The sequence below is a fragment of the Astyanax mexicanus genome, chromosome 20 (genome assembly GCF_023375975.1).
Source record: "Astyanax mexicanus isolate ESR-SI-001 chromosome 20, AstMex3_surface, whole genome shotgun sequence".
Classification (NCBI taxonomy): Eukaryota; Metazoa; Chordata; class Actinopteri; order Characiformes; family Acestrorhamphidae; genus Astyanax; species Astyanax mexicanus.
The window spans coordinates 34,630,126-34,653,057 of NC_064427.1; the positions used below are offsets into that span (position 1 = coordinate 34,630,126).

At 39.3% G+C, this 22,932-nt stretch overlaps 1 protein-coding gene across 1 annotated transcript in view; it reads right to left on the reverse strand.

Annotated features, from left to right (window-relative positions):
- cblb (Cbl proto-oncogene B, E3 ubiquitin protein ligase) overlaps positions 1-22,932 on the reverse strand; it is a 159,218-nt gene that overhangs the window by 69,045 nt on the left and 67,241 nt on the right. The window contains exon 4 of the mRNA XM_022681396.2: positions 4,113-4,259. Coding sequence (XP_022537117.2) covers positions 4,113-4,259 — 147 coding nt within the window. The remainder of the gene's footprint in view (positions 1-4,112; positions 4,260-22,932) is intronic.

The following is a 22,932-nucleotide window of genomic DNA, read 5'->3' on the forward strand; positions in this document are numbered from 1 at the left end:
GAAAGAAAGAAAGAAAGATAGAAGGTAGATATACAGAGACCATAGAACATCAAAATAGAAATGATTAGAACAAAAAAGAAAGAGAACAAAACCTCACAAGAAATAACAAAAGAGAACAAAAGAAGAAAGAGGACAGAGAGAAAAAAAGAAACAAGAAAAAAGGAAACAAAGAAATAAAGAAAAGATTAAAAAATACAACATGGGGAGAACGAAATAAGAGCAATATATTAAAGAAAGAAAGAAAGAAAGAAAGAAAGAAAGAAAGAAAGAAAGAAATGGTAAAAGAATAATGAGTGTGCGCGTGTGTGCGCGCGTGTGTCCCTTGTTTAACCTCGTGCTTGAGCTCTTCATCAGGGAAGATACTACAACATGCAACAGACTCAGAATGATCCTGAATTAAACATATCAGCCATTGAACTCTTAAACCTCACAGAGAGAGAGTGCGCGAGAGACAAAGAGAGAAAGAAAGTCTGTATTTATGTGAGCATTCTCATGTATATATACATGATGAAGCAATACAAAATGTATAATTTTCTCCTTCACGCTTTATACAGCTTTGCGCTTTATAACATCAGAAAAATTTGACCGTTTCTGACACAACAGGCCACCCAACTCCTGGTACAAGCAGTCGTCATCTCACGCCTCGACTACTGCAATGCCCTGCTAACTGGCCTCCCGGCCTGCATAGTAAAACCACTCCAAATGATCAAGAATGCAGCAGCACGTCTGGTCTTCAACCAGCCAAAACCACAGCTCCTTCCTACCTGCACTGATCACTCCTGAAGGCTTACGCTACCTCCCGGCCGCTGCGCTCCTCCAATGAACAGTGCCTCGCTTTACCAAACAAACATTCACACAAAGCAATCCAGACTGTTCTCATACAGAGTTCCCCAATGGCGGAACAAACTACCTTCTACTACCAGATCAGGAGCATTTCTCACTATCTTTAAAAAACTCCTGAAGACAGAGCTCTTACTCTCCTAACACCTCTAACTAACTACCTTCTACTACCAGATCAGGAGAATCTCTCACTATATTTAATAAACTCCTGAAGACTGAGCTCTTCAAAGAGCTCTTACTCTCCTAACACCTCTAACACACTAACTACTTCTAACTTCATTTCCTTCTTGGAAATCTGAAATCAGATTCATCGAAAACAAGTAACTACAAAACCCCAAAATACCATAATTATATTGACTCTTGCTAAATGTCCATATACCCAGCTCACAGCTCACTGTGTCATGGTGAAACCCAACCAGCACTAAAAGTAAATATTAGGAGAAGCAGGGTGAAAAATCAAGTACTAGCTTGGTGCTAGCTATGCTAAAAGCTAACCATGTAAACTGGCCACAGTTTTTTTTTTATAGCTGAACACAAACTCCACCAAGATTAAGTCAAGAGGACACAAAAAGACAGTAACACTATTCATCAAGCATGACAACTGTCACCAAAATAACAAAATTGTTCTCCCTACAGTGCAGTGCAATGCTATGCTAAGCTATGCTAGCCTAGCCTAGGCTACACTATGCTTTGCTATGCTGTGTAGTTACTATGGCAAGTCATAGGATGGAAACTAGCTAATAAAAGCAGATCTTTATTTTAAACATTAATAATGTTCCATTCAGAAGCAAAATAACAGGGCTATTATTTAAACCACATTAACATGCATTGTACTGACTCTCTGAACTGGGTTTATCCAGTCCAATCTTATCAGCAGCTGTATGCAAAGTGTGCGTCTGAATGAAAAGCTCCACCTGCACACGGCTGAGCGGCTTCTTAACCTCGCTCACTCTCAGACAGCCTGCTGAAAAGAGGAACAGCACAGCAGCTTTCTGTATCTCAAAGAACACAGACATCTTCATACCCTTTTAAGACTCAAGAAGACCCCAATTAAACTGATTAATCAGCTTTTCTTACAGTGCTACACTAACTGCATTCTTATTTAGCCTGACGACTTAATTTAAATGTACAGTACCAGTCAAAATTTGGACACACCAATAATTTTAATGTTTTTGGCTTCTGTCATGAACAGTAAAATTTTAGAATCTGAGCATCATGGCTTACTAACACTAAGCTAATCTTAATTTTAAATTAATTTATTAAAACTGGTATCATGTGTGATCTACTGTTTTGTTTGTTAAGTACTGATGATATTCTATAATATGCTTATTGTCAATACTAAAAAAAAAAAAAAAAAATCAATGTATTGTACACCTCTAGACTCAGGGAAAGTGGCAGCTGGATACTGTTGGTTGGTGGGTCATTTTTCAAATTTTCCAGTAATGAACTGTAACCGAAGCTCTCCATGTATTGCTCCGCCACATACAGGTAACCTAGCAATAATGTAGCGCTTATAAACCAAACGCGATATCAATAAACAACATTGGAAGGCGCTAGATCCCACAAATAAATAAGCCCATCGATTCAGAAATACACATTATCACACACATTATCAGCCTCCAATATCAGGTTAAGAATTGTTATTATTAAAATAAAGCTTAAGTGTATATTTTCCAGTTAATTTAGGGTATTTTAAGATGAATGTAAGGTGGACCCTTGTAATTCCGCAGGTCTTGCCGCTGGGGGGCGCTGAAGTAAACAAAATTTAATTTTAATAAAAAAACAAAAACATTTTTTGGAGTTTACAGCATATCTACAAGCAGAGCAGCTATGAAACTATTTTATAACCAAACCGATCACATTTTCTCATCCTGATTAACTCGAAATCTTTCAAAAAACAGCGATAATGGAACTGTTGTATAATTGCAATAATGCACTTTGAGGGCTGTGCTATAGCGTGTCATATTGGCACTGCTGTGCTGATCTTTGGCACTTACTGTCGTGTTTATTTTGTTGTTATACTATCCAAGTTGGTTGTTGTGGTGTTGCCAGGGGTCTGAAACACTGTGTTGGTGAGTATTAGAAAAAAAAATGGAAGAGCGAACAAATAAATAAAAAAAGAAAGAAATCAAGGGACAAAACAAAAACTACAGCTTCAAAAAAATTTGGTTTTAGTTGATGGAGCATTCAAAAATGTACTGTTTCTTAGTTCAGAATATTTATATTTCATATTTTGTGAAATGGTTATGAATGGGGTTGGTATGGTATTGCTAAGTGGTTGTTAATAGGTAAGTGGTATCCCAAACGGTTGTTATTAAGTTCAATTGGCATCCATTCATACTCATGATAATGGTGCCTCCACCATGTTTGACAGTTTTTCTTTGTTTCTCTTTGATACTTAAGCTAGCTGTAGTTTTATCTGTGCAAAGAATCTTGTTTCAGTAGTTGCCATTTTTTGTATTTGTTCTTACTTAAAGGTTAAACTACTCTACTAAAGTAAAGCTGAAATTTTACACTTTAATCCTATGTTTATTGCTTTATTTAAAATTCATCAAGTGTACAGAGTCAGCGTCAGCTTTTTATACACTTCTTTTCTAAATGGCAGTAGGAATTAGGGCTGCACGATATTGGCAACATTTTACATTGCAAATGTTCCAGCCCCACCCCCAACCTCACACTGTCTCGCGTCTGGACCGATCAAGAGCTGAGTCAGCTCCGAGCACTCAAAATCCGAGGTAAAAAAACTGAAAAACAACATTAATCAGCCCTTTTTTAAACAGGATTTAAATGACATTTTAAAAGGTAAATGAGAGTGTTTTTCTGGGATTAAAACCGTAAATTAAGCTGTAAGCTGCAAAACTGTGCTGGACTGAGGTGCACAGCTTTTAAAATGTATGTTTACAAGCACGTGCCCAACCATGTGGATGGAGGCCATGCGGTTACCTTGTGTTTACTCCTGCAGCCCACCCTTGCGCTTCTCAGGCAGAAGCAGCCTGTCACTTACACAGACACAGAGACAACGCTGTGTATCTACTGCTTGTGTCAAGAATCAAAACCCTGCAACATGACGTGTTCAATTTATTTGCGTTAAGTGACATCGCGCATCCTGCAATGTGACTTTTGCACAAGCGTACATCGCAATGATGATGCTTAAATGATATATCATGTAGCCCTGGTAGAAATGTTCATCTTTTGTGATATTTTAATGTAGCTATATCACCTACACTCCTCCCACCCTTCTTAATATGAGAAGCTATTAGTTTAGCTCTTACTTTTCACTGAAAAATCTTCTCCAGAACTCGGCAGCGTCGGCCTTGGTGATGCGGAAAGTGTCTCCCTGAAACTGGCCATCGGGGAAGATGGCCTTGATCTCGGCCAACATGTGGCTGAAGATGAGCGAGAGCTTGGTGAGGTTTCGCCTGAGAGAGAAAGAGAGAGAAAAACACACAATCAGTACACAGTGCTGTGATCAGTATTCCACACACACACACAAAAACACATAGACACAACCATGTGCATACACACACACATACACACACCCTGGCAGATGGAGAAGTCAAAATGAGCCCTTAGCGTCCCCCACAGTGGGCACAGATATGAACTTGTCCTTGAGCTTGTTTGGAAGTGAACGTGTCTCACCCAAGTCCTTTAAACAGAGTGTGAATAATGCGCTAATATCCTGAACCTGTGTGTGAAGGGCGCTCAGCGGTGACACTATAAACACACAACTCAACTCCCTCCTCTCCCTACCCCACCCCACCCCACCCAGTGCCAGCCCTGAGAACAGGGACCTGAGGACAGCTTCTTCACTAAAAATTAATTATATGCCCAAATAATCCATTGCTGACACACATATGCAAATGCACTCACCTTGTAGAGAAGTATTGGCAATCGAATAAGTTATAAAGTCCACCACACTGCGCTGTGGAGGCTAATCAAGTTCTAATCCTTAGTTTTTACCGCTTTGTTTCAGCGGAGCGCCCTCTAGGATCTTCTAGGTATTATTGACAAACATTATTTAGCCACAGAAGTCAGGAGTGTTTATATATATATATATATATATATATATATATATATATATATATATATATATATATATATATATATATATATATATAAGACTACCTTTATAAAGGGTTTATAAATGGTTTACAATTAATTTATTAAATGGTTACTAATTAGGTTGTAAATGCCTTAAAAATCATTAATAATCAGTTATAACACATAAGTAGACAGGACAACAATGATTTGTTGTTTGCCAAAAAGTGAACCCACAGCCATCTATATTGTTGCCATTTCTACATATGTGTTAAAACTGATTATTAATGATTTTAAGGCATTTACAACCTAATTGGTCTTACAATTGGTCTTACATAATGGTCTTACAATCTTTGGGAAGAGAGAGTGGATGACACATTCCAGGTATGGACACACATCCTACTGTCCAGCACTACACACACACACACACCAATAAAAGTAATAGGCAATATTAGAAGTGTTTACAGCATGCCTAACGCAACAGTGCTGTAACTTTTTTACGAGTGTTGCTCTCCCTGTGGCTTTTTAAGCTATTACTCACATTAGAATGACCCCCAGCTCAGCACCGATCTCCCTCGCTCATTCTATCTCTCTCTCTTTTTCTTTCTCACACACACAGACACACACAGACACACACAGACACACACAGACACAGACACAGAAAGAGAGAGCACTTCAGCACAACCTTTCAGGTGACACTCAATTAGGCAGGGTGACTATGCCTGAGGCACAAGCCCGCAAGGAGCTAGTCTGCAAAGAGCAGATAACTAGCCCCTCAGAGGCAAGCACAATGTGCACACACACATACAAACACAGACACACACACACACACACACACACACACACACACACACGTTAAGCACTACTTTTTCTACGCAGCTTTGTGCAGCGCTTCCAACTGAAGGACACCTGAAGATCCCAGGAGGAATTTCTCCTCTCCTGACGCTCTGCAAACTATTCCTCAACTCTGAAACTAACTCTCTCACTCACACACACACACACACACACACACACCCTCGCTCTCCTCCTCCCTTTGCGCCGCACTGGATTGAAAGTAAGCAGTCTGCATTAATCAACACCCTTTTTCCAAACCTGTACACAATTACATGCCCATGAATTAACAGTACTGCACAGTAACTTCCTGAGAGAAACACCACAGTAAGAGTCATTAGCACTCAGCCACTCCTGCTTTCACAGTCCAGGATAGCACATTAGCAGCACAACAGTCTGTTTTGATAACACCATTAAACATGGAAGGAAGTGATATAAAATCACATTTATATCCTGATGTGCTCTGGACGGTTCTGCTCTGTACTCTGAACTTTCTTTTAATGATGTAATAAAAATGAGAGACATTTTGCAACTATTACTAACACTAGTAAAACTACTACTGTTACAGATACTGCAGCTACTACTATCAATATTGTAGCAGCTAATACTGATACTATGTTGTTTCAGCAATTACAACTGCTACTGTAGGATTTAAGTCACATTATTGTTGTTCCTGTCAATTTTTTACCAATGGTCAATTGTGACATATAGCTAAAATTAGCCATCTTACTTCAGAAGAAAAGCACTGGATATTTGAAGATATCTTGAATTATCATTATGACTAGTCAAAAAGCAACCAATCTAGCTTAGCTTAGCTTTACTAGGTTGTTCTGTCAAGCTTAACTAATCAATATTTGCAACTTACTGGAAGTTCTTAATGTTTTTATGCATTTTTTTTCTGTTGCATTACATGGCTTACTGACAAGGCAAAACACACAGAATTACCTAGCTAGCTACCTACCTAGCAAGGGTAACACATTAGCACCTATTTCACAGTAGGGGTGGGCGATATGGCTCTAAAATAATATCACGATATTTCAGGGTATTTTTGCGACAACGTTATACTTGGCGATATAGGAAAACAGAAATAATTTATTCATTTCAGGAATATAGTATAAGAGTATAACAGAATAATCATAATGTGGCAAAATAAATAATATAGCATAAAATAATATAATGCAGCAAAAAATAGTGCAGAATATTTAGTGCATGCATATAAACTGCAAACTAAAACAATTATACAATAAATACACCTAAAGCTTCACAGTTAATAATAGACTACTTTTAAGACAGAACAGCCCTATTATCACGATATGGATATATTGTATACGATATAATATTGCCCACCCCTATTTCACAGTAGTGAAAATTAAACATAAGAGTTACAAACAGCATATCAAATCTTTATAAAAAAAATTCTGGCCATTTCCCAGATTTTTTTTCTTAGATACCTATAAAGCACATATTCCACAAGCAGAACTTACACATAGCATATCTGCTATTTATTTGCCATAAGTAGCTAACGTAAGAGAACGGTATATCGTACACTTCAGTATTCCGTACAGTTGAGCATTTAAACAATAAAATACTTAATAATAAACTATTGTTATGTTTGAAATATATTCTGGGGTCATTGTCAATCCTTCCTCTTTCCATTAAAACAGGTCAGTGACCATCCACATTGCGTTTTCTCTTGAAATTCCGGTAGGTAGGGAGGAACATCCAACTAACAGCATCTGTTGTAATATTTGATTGAGGAATTAATAATCATTGTTTATAACTTACTTTAAAAACGAGCTAACTCCAGCTCCACTTCACCACTCATAGACAGCTGAGATTTTGTGCTGCAGCTTCAGCACAATTTTTTTTCAATTCATAGACAACTTATCAAATCCATTTGACAAACACTTAACTAAGTTTCTATGTCAGTCTTAGATCATATGTTAAAGGTGGTGAAGTTTTGCAGAATACAGCCACCTCGAGCGGAAATCTGAGGTGTACGGAACACCGTTGCCTGTTTGTTGGCAGGTGTACGGAATACTGATGCACAATGGTGACAGGACTGAGGTCAGTTTTTTGGGGTTTTCTTTAAAACTATTGGTCCAAAAGTAAACCATCAAAATTTATTTTGGTTGTTAGGCAGATATTCCATAGTTTAGCCAATCACTGCAGCCTATTTGAACTCGGGTATTTTCGTAATATCCACTCAAACGCGGAAAATACCGAAACTGTGTACGGAATACCGTTCTCTTACGTTACAGTGCTAAACACACAGCCCCCAAAAGAGGAGAGAATTTGCGATTAAAAGCTGTAATCTTGATGAAAGCTGAAATTTAATATGGATTTAACTTTTGTATTGGTGGAACTGGCACTATTTTTTTTAGCTGGAAGGGATTCTAGCTGACCAAGCAAAGTTTTCCTCTCAGAACTGTACACACAGACTGTGTTAGTGCTAACTAGTCCGCTAGAAACCACTAACACTTATATGGCTGCTACAGATAAGAGTAGAACTGCTGCTACTCTTCCTGTATCAGCTACTATTACTGCTACCAATACAACTATTATTTCAGCTATAACAATTACTACTATTACTACTAATACTGCTACAACTATCACTATTATTTCTAGTGCTAATGCTGCCAATGCTAATGCTAATGCTGCTGCTGTTACTACTGTTGGTCGACTTTGCCGCATGAGCCGGTGCAAGATCCTGTTGAAATATGAAGTCTTCTTCGCCGAACTGTTCCTCAACAGTCGGAATCAGGAACGTTTCCAGAACATCTTGATATACGGCAGCATTAACAGTCTTCTTGAGGAAGCAGAGTTTCCCTACACCTCGAGCGGACATGCATCCCCAGACCATAACGCTCTGGGGAAACTTGACGGCTCTTTTCACGCACTTGTGGTTGTAGGTTTCGCCACCACGACGCCAGACACGAGGACCTTGGTCACCGAAGGAGATGCAGAAGTGTGATTTGTCACTGAAGACCACTTTCTGCCAGTCTTCAGCAGTCCACTCGCCGTGTTCTTTGGCCCACTTCAGCCGTTTCTCCATTTGTTTCTTGTTCAGCATCGGTTTCACTGCTGGAACGCGAGATTTGAAGCCGAGTTCGCGCAGACGACGGTAAGTGGTTGATCTGGAGACGTCAGCGCCGGTCTGCTTGTTCCACAAGTCGGTGAGCTCGGAAGTGGACTTGAACCGGTTGCTGACTGCGATCTTTCTCAGCTGCTTGTTGTCGCGAGCAGAAGTTTTTCGGACGCCGGAACAGTTGGTGCGCTTGCTGCAGTTTTTCTTGAGAGCTTTGCAGACGGAAGACTGGCTGATGCCGAGCTGCTCAGCAATTTTAGTTTGGGTCAAGCCTTGTTGGCGAAGGGCTTGAATTTGAGCCACTATTCCGGTTGAGAGGTCGCGCTGCTTACCCATGATTGATTTTACAACTTAGAAATTCTACTCAACCCTGACTTTATACTGCACAGTGAACACTCTTCACAGAAAACAAAAATTCGAGCATTTATTCTAATTCAATGAAACGGTTTCTCCATTATTCTAATTCAATAAAACAACAGTGTCACAGTTAAATGGCCTAAATGGGCCTTTTGGAAAGCTCAGCTGAGCAAATTTTTTTCCAGGTAACGAGTTCTGTGATTAGTCTAACGAGTAGGACAGGTGCGGTGAACACCTGATTTGCTTTCTGCACAAAAAATGCATTCAAAGAATTTCATGATTGCACTATTTCAAATTATTCTAATTCGTTGACCAGCACAGGATATTCAATCAATGGATTTTTTTTCCCCTGATGACACAGGAATATTTCAAGATGACAATGCCAAGATTCATGGGGCTGGAATTGTGAAAGAGTAATTCAGGGAGCATGAGATCATTTTCACACATGGATTGAGAGAGTTCACCACAGAGTCCAGACCTTAACCTCATTAAGAATGTTTGGGATGTGCTGGATGGAGAAGGCTTTGTGCAGAGGTCAGACTCTACCATCATCAATTCAAGATCATCAATTATTGGTGAAAAATGAATAAAAACACTGGATTGACATAAATCTTATTGAAGCTTATTGAAACATTTCCACAGCAAAAGCGCAAAAACGCTTGTACACATCACTTTTTTGCATTATTAATAAAACAGAATATGAAATAAAATAACATTGCTGTTCCCGGGCATGACCTACACTCATATCTTCACAGAATGAATAATCAGGTCTGTTTAATCATCTGCTAAGAAGTGCAGATGCACTGCGGCATTAAAATATCAATCCGCCAAAGTCAGAGCACACCTGGCTCTTAAAGGGAATGGTAAGATTTGGTTTCTTTTTTATGCCTCAAACACACTCATGATTTATTAAGAGAATACGTACATGACTTTTGTGCATTTTGAGCTGTTCTAGGTGTATTTTTTGTGTTCTAACCATGGTAAAGACATAATAAAAGACATGATAAAAGCCTAAATCAAGCGTCGTGGGTTGTTGGCTCATTTATAGATTGCTAAAATAAGGACCCTAGTGTCCTGTGAAGCAGGAAGCTAGTAATACATGTGCTACTTTTGAGCTAAAAGTAATACCACTTCTTGCACCCTGAACATTCTGCTAACATTAAACACATGTTGTGTTATTTGTTACAGTACAGCACTTTATGAACCCATGAAACTCCTCATCAATGCATTGTGTGTGTGCCAACTGTTGCGCTAGTCAATGATTAACTGAAAAAACTCCATGTCTCAGTTCTCCATTGTGCAGCTCTCTGTTCCGGCTATCACAGCAGCCTCCTTATCTTATTACTGGCTTCTGCTAGACCAACAAACACACATTTCCCTCCTCGCAGAGCATTCAACCACTCCCTAAACGCTCCAGGAACTCACAATCCATCCCACGGTCAGCGAATGTGCACTCCATTTCCTAGCCTTAATGGACTACTGCTCACTTTTCACTGCTCTCTAGACTGCTGGGGTACAGATCAAACTCCCTAATGTTCACCACTTCACAAACCATTGAGAATGCAACAGCCTATACAATACTGATGTATGAGATTGAAAGTTGTTGTAAGATGTTAAATCAGAACCGTAAGGTTAGTCCTCTCTTCCAAGCATTTGTAGCTGTGCAGTGATGCTGAGTAGCAGCAGTTAGAAGTTAGAATTATACAACAGTTAGTTCCGACCTCTCAGTCTGATTGGTTGAGAAGTGTTCTAATCGTGCTGATATTTGTGATAACAGCGCGGCCTTCTCACACTAAATCTGTATCACTCCGCAGACGCATTGTCCAGTAATGGCATATACACACACAGGACATCTTTGTATCATTACTTCCAGCAGCAGCAGCAGCAGCAGCATTAGCTTAGCACAAACTAGCGCCCAGCCAAGGTAGGCTCGCCCACAGCGTAACCAGCCAGGCTAGGCTTAGCTAAGCTAATGCTTAGCCAAAGCAAGCTATGCTAACCTAACCACAATCCTGCAGGCACAGCTAGCCTGCCACAAAGAGCAAACAGGCAGAAATACTCGCAAACCTAACTTTTACCAACACCAACTTTTTACCAACTTTCGCTGTTTTTCACTTTCACAATTTTGATTTCAAGGTAATATTTGTGGTGTTTGCCTATATAAATCTTACGCTCTGTTGTAGGTTGTACATTTTGTAGGTTCTGTTACAGTTCACTTGTTGTGGAACTACTTGCATATTAAAGCATATTTATTATGAATTTCCAGAGGTTCTTTGTTTCATTTTCTTCAAAAAAAAAAAAAAAAAAAAAAACTCCCTCTCGTGTTCAATTGCTTAAATAAGCATTTGACAGACGTAATACTGGCTGTTACTTTTAATCATTTAATTTTTGTTATAAGTCCTAGCTCCCCTTGTGGTGGGAACTGGAAAGGACAAAATTTTAGTTCATTACTAACTTACATCAACAAGCTGCTGTAGCCAAAAAATATTTTAAAGCTGTCTAAACACAAACTTTTGACACGGACCGATTAGTCCTGCAGTCAACGTATGTTGTACTCTGGCTACTAGAACTGAACTCGATGCCTGAGAAAGTGTCACCAAATCACCGAGCAGCTTGGCTTTGCCTCTGAACAGACCTCTTAAATACGCAATCAAGAAATTATGAAATTCAAGAACGAGGCCGCTGGCATGTTTTACTGCTAACAGAACGCAGACCAGGCTTTAAAGAAGCCCAGCAATGACGACCAACGTACAGTCACACTCACACTTACTCACAGGCCCTCTGTCCAGCCCATAATGGAGAATTACAACCATCAAAATGCAGGAAATGCATTTTGCTGAAAGAAACACATGGAACCAGTAATGTAACCAGGCCACTTGCACTTTGCTGCAGAGGGGAAATGGTATTAAACTCTCCACTCAGTGCAGTTTCAGTCAGCTTATTAGCATGGCAGCTAACTCAGCTACCAAAAAAAATACAAAGCATAATGACACGAGATAATTACATACTTGCCAAAATACATTGCAGCACATTGAGTTTCCATATAAACCTAAATATAACTTGCGGTTTGGGCAACTGTTGGGTGTGTTAGCTCATTTTAGCAGCTGAGGTAATTTAGCATGCTGGCTAACTGATATACAGTTAAGATGATAATGATGATGATGATGATGAAGTCTATGGTTAGACCTTGTGTGAAGTATTTCTCTAAGATTACTGTATTCAATAAGTGTTCCATTTACTTCAGAAGTCACACAAATAGATACAAGTGCTAATGTGATGCAGCCTTTTTGGATTCTAAAGCTCTGCAGTTCTTCCCAGTGTAAAATCTACCTTGTGGGAATGTTCCAGTTAAAATTTCCTATTTGGAACTGTAACATCAAGCCTCAAAGTGAAAAAAATGGAACACAGCATATTTTTAGAGTTTCCTCCGGTTCGGGTTTTCTGAGGCCAGCAGTGCTAATGACTGTAGACACAAATTTGCATGCTAACCTCATTGAAATCTCGTTCTATCATTTTTTTTCTTCATTTGCAGTGAAATAGATGCCCTATGAGCTGGTGCTTATTTCGGTGGAGGAGTGGGGGGAGAAGAACGGCAGGATTTTGGCTCTTAGTCATGAATATTCATGCCATGCCAATGTATCGCCTCTAATTGGTTAACAGCACTGTGGTGCTCCCTCTACGGCTCTGCAGTGGGCGGCCCCAAGCTGAGGTGGGCGAGGCAATAAATCCTAATTTATGGGTTGCAAGGGAATGTGTGCTATAAAAAAAAATAATAATGTTTCGCTGCTTTAGACTGCTTTATTCATATTATTTTCACCTGAGCACTTAGCTACAAGTCATTAGTACTTTAATAGGCAATTTAAAAATATATTTTTAATACATTTTAATAAATTGTGGCCGTCAAATGTGTAACAAATGTAAGTACTACACAATGAGCATGAGCAGGTCCAGGTCGGTCTAGCAAGGCCTCAGATTAACTTTATTTCTGAAAGGGATGTGACACAGACACACACACAGCTACTGTATAATCATATAATCTGCATAAACCAGATATGGTGCAGACTGATAACATGCGGAGCAGAGGAGCCTTTGAGGATACTGTGTGTGTGTGTGTGTGTACACACGCGTGACAGTGCGAGTTAATCCTACTACACAGCACTTGTCCTGAGGAAGGAGAAATTGAATTAAAAACAGGAACAATAATGGCAGGGCACAGGCGCATCACATATGCTAATTCCTGCTGCGCTCCTGAAGAGCTGCGTGACTCCTCTGCCTCGCACACACACACACACACACACACACACACACACACACACACACACACACACACACACACACACACACACACACACACACACACACACACACACACACACACACACACACACACACACACACACACACACACACACACACACACACACACACAGAGCTGTTTTTTTTTTTAAATGCCATTCCACACATTTTTAGTCTAAGCACTCCTGCAGTGTCTTAGTAATATACTTTAACATTCAAACATCATAAAGCAGGAGGACCACTCTTTTGCTCTATTGTGAATATACATAATTATTACAATTATTAAAAATACATATTAAATTTGATATGTCAGAAGGGGGTGTGAAAAAAATACTGGTATATTAAAGTATTGTGATATTGTGCTCAACAATATTTTCTAAAAAAAAATATATATATATATTAATTGAATTAATATTGTGGTTGTCTCAAGTATGAATGAATGTCCAAAGCACTGACACAGTGACATCCAGTGACAAATGCCCTCCCAACACCGCTCCTGTTCTTTCATTCTTTCCTGTACAGTATCTCATTCCCTGTCTTTCTCTCACTTCTCTTCTGGGGTCAACGCTGCCTGGCATCTGATCCACCATTCGCACAGTTTAACATGACTCCCCAATGGTGGAACAAACTACCTTCCACTACCAGATCAGGAGAATCTCTCGCTATCTTTAAGAAACTCCTGAAGACAGAGCTCTTCAAAGAGCACTTACTCTCCTAACACCTCTAACTAACTACCTTCTACTACCAGATCAGGAGAATCTCTCATTATCTTTAAGAAACTCCTGAAGACAGAGCTCTTCAAAGAGCACTTACTCTCCTAACACCTCTAACACACTAACTACTTCTAACCTCATCTCCTTCTTCCTCTTCTCTACTCCTCTATCCCATTATTTCCCTCTGACCTCCTTAAGGCCCTATCTAAAGATGCTTTATTTTTAACTTCTATTATTTTTGTACTTAACCTCTTCTATTATTTGCACTTCAATATTGTAATCATACAAATACTAATAACAACTTGAGCTGGGCGATTAATCGATTTTATCGATTAATCGAACACAGCGAACACACTGTGCGTGCTGACTGACCCCGCCCCTTATTTACAGAGCAGAAATATAAATATCAAAGTGTCTTCAGTGTGACACGAAAAAAAAACTCACTGAATTTAACTCACACAGTCTCAGTCAGTCATTCACCTCGTCCACAGTGTCTCCCTCTTTGTAAAAAGCTATTCAATAATTTGTCTATAATAGGTTTGAAAATAAAGAAAACTTAAGAAAGCTAAAAAATATATAAATAAAATAAAAAAACTGCTCTTATAATAATATTTAACAACACGGCAAAAAACTGATTTATCTTTTTACGTAAAAATAAAGTTAATTTGAGACGTGACTTAAGAAGCAACAGAAATTGTTAATTTGTTGGAGTTCATTTGTATCATTTCTTACATATTTAGAGTGTTTTTTACTCACTTTTTTCTCTCTCACAATGTTAATCATTTACAGCTTCAAAAACATATATTATGCAAATTAGGCGATGACGTAATTTAGCAACTTCTAGCAACTTTTAGGAGATTTTAGTAGGGGAAAAAAAACGATTTAAATCGAAAATAGGAGTTTTTTTTTAAATAGAAGATTTTTTTTTGTGCCATATCGCCTAGCTCTAATAACAGCCAGAAAAAAAACAACTAGAACTGTTACTATTGTTATGGTCCCCTCCTAAAGTATTGGAACAGTAAAGCCAATGTGTTTGTTTCTGATAAAGACTGAAAACGTTTGAGTTTGGGTTTTCAATGGGCAAGAAGTGGAAGGTTTTAGACTGACCTAGATCCTATAGAGAATGCATTACACCTGCTAAAGAGGAGACTGAAGGGAGTAACCCCCAGAAGTCTATCCCAGAAATGAAGGGATTAATCTCAATGTTCCAGTACTTTTGGAGGTAAATGTATGCATGTTGTCATTAAAATGAAACTGTTAGCTAGGTGGTTGCTATGGTGTCACAGGTGGTTCTGGTGGTATCATTAGTAGTGGTTGTTGCCGTTTTCCAAGTGAATTTTGTATAGATTATTGGTTCCTAAGAAACCCAATGTTTGAGGTTGTTGCTATGAAATCTAGTGTTCCAAGTGGTTGCTATGGCATTGCTTGTTATTTTTATACGTTATTTTTTTTTTTTTTACATTTTTTTCTCTTTTTCTCTCAGTTTAGCTGTATACCCCCCATCACTGGTGATGCAACAACACAAGGAGGGTGAAATCTAGCTCATGCCTCTTCCGACAAAGGAAGTCAGCATTCGCCTCTTTTTTTTAAGCTGCTGCTGATGTAGCTTTGCCAAGCCTGCCAAGCATACTCTGAGGAAAGCGCAGCCACTCAGTTCCAATACATCAGCTCACAGATGCATTGTGCTGATCAACATCACCCTAGGAGTAACGAGGAGAAAGAGCGCCATCTACACAAGGGCAATTTTGCTCTTTCGGGGCTCCAGCAGCTGATGGCAAGCTGCATGACCAGGATTCTACATAGCGATCTTTTGACCATAGTAGCAGCACTTAAGACCTCTGGACCACTCTGGCATAACTTAACTGCTAGGTAAATTAATGTTAGAGCGCTGAAAGGTGATCGCTAATCAATAAGGTTATTGATTAGGGGTTGCTAGAGTGCTACAAGCCACTTGCTAAACTATCAAAGTTGGTTGTTATGGTGTTTTTAATGGTTGCTAGGTGGATAAAACCTAAAACTGACAGAAAGTTTGCTCCTTTTAATTATTTTTTTTACAATTTTTTTTATAAATTAAACAATAATTCCAGTTTTAATACAACAGCACAAGTTTTTTCCATAAAATTTACAGGAACACAACATACTCAAACACACACACAAGCATACACATGTACGCAAACCTCGATTAATCACAAGCCACGCGTACACTAACCAGAGAATTAGTGAGTCATTAGTGTATTTATGGACTCTCATCTCTCTGTGACTCAAAGTTCCAGTGTGAGTGTGTGAGGGTGTGTTGAAAATTCACACAAACTCTCACAACAGTTACTTTAGGTCACAGCTGGGGATGAACAGAACACAGAGGCAGTTAGACTGAACCCAGCTGTGGAAGCTGAGGTGAAGATAGATGAAAGTAGGTGTAGCCGAACAGAAACAAAACCAGTCAAACTGCCCAACAACAGGATAGAACCTGATTTTAATTATCACTGTTTCTAACCAGAATCCACATAATAACCTTATAATAGAATCAGCACTATAATGCGCACCGGATGCTGAGGTACACACTATCAATGATTGTCTATTTTCAGGTCTGTTTTCGTGCACTTTGTGTCCGACTATTCTGATCATTGCTTTTTTGATTAGTTTATTAGTCACTGATAGAAACAATTACAGCCTGCACTCTTTTAAAATGAAAGAAACAGCTTAATGTGGGATTTATATGTTCTTTAAATGCCCAGATGTTGTTTTAATGTGGAAAGTACTGATATTTGTAACATGCAAACATGTAATCAGGGCTCCACGCTAATTTTTCCCACACCCGTCCCAGAACAGTCCCAACTTAAAGGAGAACTCCGGTGTAAAATTGAACTGGGTGTAGTAAAACATGATAAAGAGTACTAACCTTTGTTGAACAGCTCACCTCCGTTCTCCCGCAGCTTTCTGAGATTCAGTTATTTTTGCAGTTTGTCCAAACAAGCTTTAGAATGGATGATATGGGGCATATTTTGCCCATGAAGATAAATCGCTTTTTACACCGTTATCCAGGCTCAGGCAGGTTTTGTATCTGTATCTAACGGAGGGGTGGGTGCGCGCAGGTGAGAGCGTGTGAACTCGCTGAAATGCGTGTGTCAGTGTGACTTGAGAACACTGACTATAGATCACAGTGAGGTGGATTAAAAATCTTAAACTTATAATTGACTACACCTGTTGCTTTCCATTGAATTAAAAAAACATCTTTCTCTCAGATAAAGTAAACACAAGCGTGTTTCTGACTAAAATAAAAGCTTTTCAGGAGAGATATAAGTTATGTGTAAATATTTATAAGACAATACCCACATCACTTATCTAACCAGCCTGTACTGATTTCTGCCCCCCAATAATGCTTTCAATAACCTCTTGTAACCCCTGGGAGCCAGGGGTTACACTCTAATAGCCTTTAATAGTCTTCAGTAGCCTTTAAAAGACTTACCTGGCGGCCGTGGTGTGTCCACTAAACTCCGTAGTTATAAACATCCTGAGGTTAGCAGCGCGCTAACTGACCTGTTTATAATGTAATCCGAGCAGTGCCTCCGTGTCGGCTGTTCTAACCTGCTGCTGTTAGCTGCTTGGGCTGAAAGATGAACTGTAGTGAGCTGTATTATCCGGTTAGTGGGGTTAAAACCTTTATTTGTTTACAGAAACAGTAAAAACGGACTGGCTGAGCTCTGTAGCCCGTGGCTGGGCTGTACTGAAGTAGTGACTGAGTGAAGAGAGCGGGGCTTGTGCTGCTGCTGCTAGTGGTTGGATGAAGAACTGCAGCTTCATGTAAGTGAGCAGTTTCACCAGCCATCCACACACAGCTCTGATAAACTGCTTGTTTTAATAGTGCACACTGTTGCTACCAAAAAAAGTCACTAGATGGCATTACCATATATATCTTAATAAATAATAATAATAATATTTATAATATTTATAATAATAATAATAATAATAATAATAAATATATTATTTAAATTTTATGAGGCATAAAATAATAACAAGAAAAAAAAACAAGAAAATCGAGAATCGAATCGAATCGTGACCCTCAAATCGAAAATGAAATCGAATCGAGGATTTAGAGAATCGTGACACCCCTACTGTAAACAGACTCTACGCTATGCAGAGAATTATTGTGGCCTTGTCAATAATAAAAACAAGGTACAAAAAAAGTCGAAACATACATTTTACATCTGAATAGCATAGTAGACATGGCACACAGTACATTTATGCATAATTTACATCAAATCATCACTCAACTGTCAACTTCTCCCTGCAAATCGCATGTAATAAACAAGACAACTACTACAATGTTCCAGAGTAGTAAAACCGCTGAACTTCTGCACACAGAAGTAGGACAGCAGAGATGACAGCTTTTCAAAAAGCTTCAGGAAAGCTTCAGCGAACTGACGGGGGATTGTGCACTCCTCGTTAGCATATCATCATCACAACGTCTGAAACGTACAGAAAGATAAAACATCTCCTGCCCACAGATGGAAATGCTCCTTAAGCTGCTAAAACACCAGGGAGGCGCCAGACATCTTAAGATCCTCGCGGCTCGCCGGGCTTCTTTCATCCTGCAGACCAGCAGTCTGTGACAAAACACCACTTATTAGCAATGACAGGAGCATGAAGCTGTCATATCCGAACACGGATTGGTTTACGATAATGGGGGGCCGTGGCAGAGGGCAGGGTTTAAGGTGCCTCTGTTCTCATCTCCAGAGGAAATAGAGACTCCATGAAATTACACAGCACCGCCTGGATTTCCCCCTATCAATTAAGCGCAGGCAATCTGTCTGGTTTTCCTGTTTTAACCTCTAATATCCATCCATCTCTGGAACACAGGGGCCCTCTCGCTCTCTGGCACATATACAATTTCTATATATAAATATATAAAAACATTTAAAACACACATATAGAGACAGAGCCAGAAAAAGTTGGGTTGTGGTTAGGCTAGAGTTCCTGCCACGTGGCTTCAGTACGGTCCTGGTAATGCATTTGAGAGAGAGAGAGAGAAAAAGAGAGAGAGAGAGAGTATGTGTGTGTGTGTGTGTGTGTGTGTGAGAGAGAGATACACCACAAGTACTAAACTCCATCTCTCTCTACACAACACCTCACACACGCTTGCACGCGCACACACGCACACACACACACACTCATTGAGCTGCTATTGATCTCTCTTCGAGGAAAGCTCAATAGAGCAACACACTAATCAGCACTACAAAAGCAAAGAGACTCCAGTGGCTATAATGCTAATCAGCTAAACAGCTAAACACTACACCCATACACATACAGCCAAAGACAGCATGCCATTGGCCACTGGCCACAAATCAAGAATGAATAGCCAGAATAATAGATACATTGATCTTTTGACCTTTTGACATATCAATCTGGCGGTTATTCTTTACATTGTGTCAAAATTACAAAAATAAAAAATGGGCAAATAGAAATGTCTTGGAATAAAACAGAAAAACAAAAGAGTGAGAGGGAGAGAGAGAAAAAAAGAGAAGCAGAGAGAACGAGTCAGTGAGGAAGAGCAAACTTCTACTGGTTCGTCAATCACAAATTGGGCATTAGGGAATGGTGACCTTTAAGGTCATGTGCAGCTAACTCTGGCAGCTGTTCTTTTTCATCTGGCAATTGAAAGTCAAAATTTCATACAGAGTGAGCCAATAGAATTGCTCAGAAATTATGACTTCAAATACATTTTTTTAATAAAAATGAAAGTGAAGCAGATTTTTTTCCTTCTCCTGTAAAGTTTGCAATTTGCTATTACATAGTTTAGGTATATGCAAACATTTATGATGGGTTATAACATGTTAAACAGATTTATTTAAATGGGAAAACCTATGCATAAAAAAAAACGTTGAACGTCCTTTTGGCATTTTCTAGTACACTACAAAAACAGGATATGAGCCTTATGGAACCTCTTTTCTAAGAGAGGGAAAAAGCAGCACTTTAGCACTGCTCTTTCCTTTCATTTCTCCTAGGGTGATGTCAATCAGCATAAGGCATCTGTGAGCTGATGTATCAGAACCGAGTCGTTGCCCTTTCCTCCGAGCGTTAGCGCTGTGATGCTACTCAGCAATGCTGCATCATCAACAACAGTTTAAAAAGAGGCGGTGGCTGACTTCACATGTGTCTGAGGAGGCAATGTGCTGGTCTTCACCCTCCTTGTGTTGTGGCATCATGTGTAATGGGGGATATACAGCTAGCTAGCAGTTTAAAACAAAATGCACGAAACGAAGTATACTCTTTGCAAATATACGCTTATTTGTAATATTGGTTTGATCAATTTACAACAACACAAACAACTAGTCTATGGATCTGTCTAAGACCTCTCCGCTCTCAGTGTTCCAAAACACAAGGCAAAAGACTTTAATGAGGATTACTCGATTTTTTAGTGTATGTTCATCACACACAACGCACAGCAGCAGTACTGATCCAGGAGCTGCAGACTCTCCGAGCCTTAGAGAGAGACAGGCCTCAATCTGACGCTCTGCTCTCAGTTCTGCTGCAGCATATGCTGCCAGTCCCAGTGGAGACGGCCCACAGCAAACACTGATCTGATTAATAGCCAAGCCACTTAGCCTGAGAGAGAGAGAGAGAGAGAGAGAGAGAGAGAGAGCATGCAAGAGATATATAGAGAGTGAGCAAGAGATATATAGAGCATGAGAGAGTGTGAATTCTAAAGAGAGCGACAGAGAGTGGAAGAGTTAATGTGAGAGATATATGTGTGAGAATATTTGAAAGAGTGAAAAAGTGAGCAAGAGAAAGAGACAAGATAGAGTGAGAGGAACAAGTGCAATTACAAAATTTTAAAAAGATACACAGCAAGATGAGCAAGAATGTGAGATAATATAATAATAAAATAATATAGATGAAGAGTGCATGAAAAAAAAGACAGTGAGAGAGCACAACGAGATCGCAATAGCACAAGAGAAAGCAAGAGTGAAGAACAGTGAGGAAAGGTGAGAGAAAAAAGAGAGAGAGAGAGAGAGAGAGAGAGAGAGAGAGAGAGAGAGAGAGAGAGAGAGAAAGAATGTAAGAGATATAGAGAGTGTGACAATGCTAAAGAAAGCAAGAGAGAGTGTAAGAGTAAACGCGGGAGCTCGAGAATATTTGAAAGAGAAAAAGTGAGCGAGAGAAACAAGAGCCAAGATAGAGTGAGAGCACCTGTAAGAAGAACAAGTGCAAGAGAGACAAGAGTGAGAGAGAAAACAAAAATAGCAAAGGAAAATTGAGAATTTGTAAAAGATAGACACAGTGAATGAGAGCATGAGACAGAACACAAGAATATATATATATATATATATATATATATATATATATATATATATATATATATATATAGACCAAAAGATTGTGAGAGAAATAGAAATAGACGCTGAGTGACAGAACAAAGAGAGCACAACAGCACAAGAGAGAGTGAAGAAGAGAGAGAGTAACAGAGAGAGAGTGAGCACAAGAGAAAGAGAAAGACAGTAATTGAGAGTAAACATTTTCTAGTTTGTCCATCATATACTTTTTTTTACTGCAGGTGTGGAACAGAACACAGTATCTACCTTTACATTAATACAGTTAATTATAACTGACACTCCAGCTCATCCCAAAGACACTGGATGGAGCTCCATCATTCCTTAGAACACAGTTCCACTGCTTCACAGCTCAATGCTGGATGCTTTATACTGTAGAGTTCTCTAGCTGACACCTGGCATTGGGCATGGTGATGTTTAAGGTCATGTGCAACCATTCAAAAATGTCCAACACCTGTCAGGAATGGGTGTCCACTAACTTTTGAATATTTATTGTAGGTTCTATAAAGTATAAAGAGTCTCTTTGCATTTAAAGAGCAGTGTGTTATCTAAAGAGGCAAAGTGAGGTGAGTGCAAACAACATTAGAGGAAAGGAGATGTGCGGTTGGGTGGTTAAGAGGCTTGTCTGCCTCAGTGTGTGTGTGTGTGTGTGTGTGTGTATAGAGAGAGAGAGAGAGAGAGAGAGAGAGAGACACACACCTGTGCAACGAGTGTAACGGCCTGCATGACATTCACTTGGTTTCCTGACAGCTGCACTCTTCATCTCACTGTACCTATACCTATTGTTTTCTCTTTTTCACATTTACACAATGACCTACATCCACCAATAAACACACACAACAGGAGTTTTTAATACACCTGTAAACATACAATCAGCTCTAGATTCATAATAAAAAATTATGGAAGACTTCCTTCATTTATTAGTTAACTTATTTTTTTAATGAAGCATATTAGCAGTGTTGAAGCTGGTAAGTCATGAAGCTAACAGCAGGGCTCAGCAGAGTTGTTACCACTATGCTAACAGACACGACATCCTCAGACTTGGCACAATTGGAGCTGGTTAGCCGCAATGCTAACAGCCAGGATTGATAGGGTTGAGTTGCAAGGCTTGACGAAGGTGAAGTTTTCTTTTACTTCTGTCAGGCCGCTGCGACATCATCCCAAACATATTGGTCAGAGCAGGTGTGAGCCATATTGTATCATACACAATAATATCGCCAACATTTTTGAAGATCATGAACAATTATAATACCCTGAAGTATTGTGCTAAATCACCCGCCCTAATTCTCACATCAGGGTACAAATTTTTTGCTGTTTTTAGCAACAGAAAAATTATATATACAATAATTTTACCAAATTTGTGACAGAAGCCAAAGATCCAAAGAGAGAGAGAGAGAGAGAGAAAGAGAGAGAGAGCACAAGTGTTTTAGAGAGTGAGAAT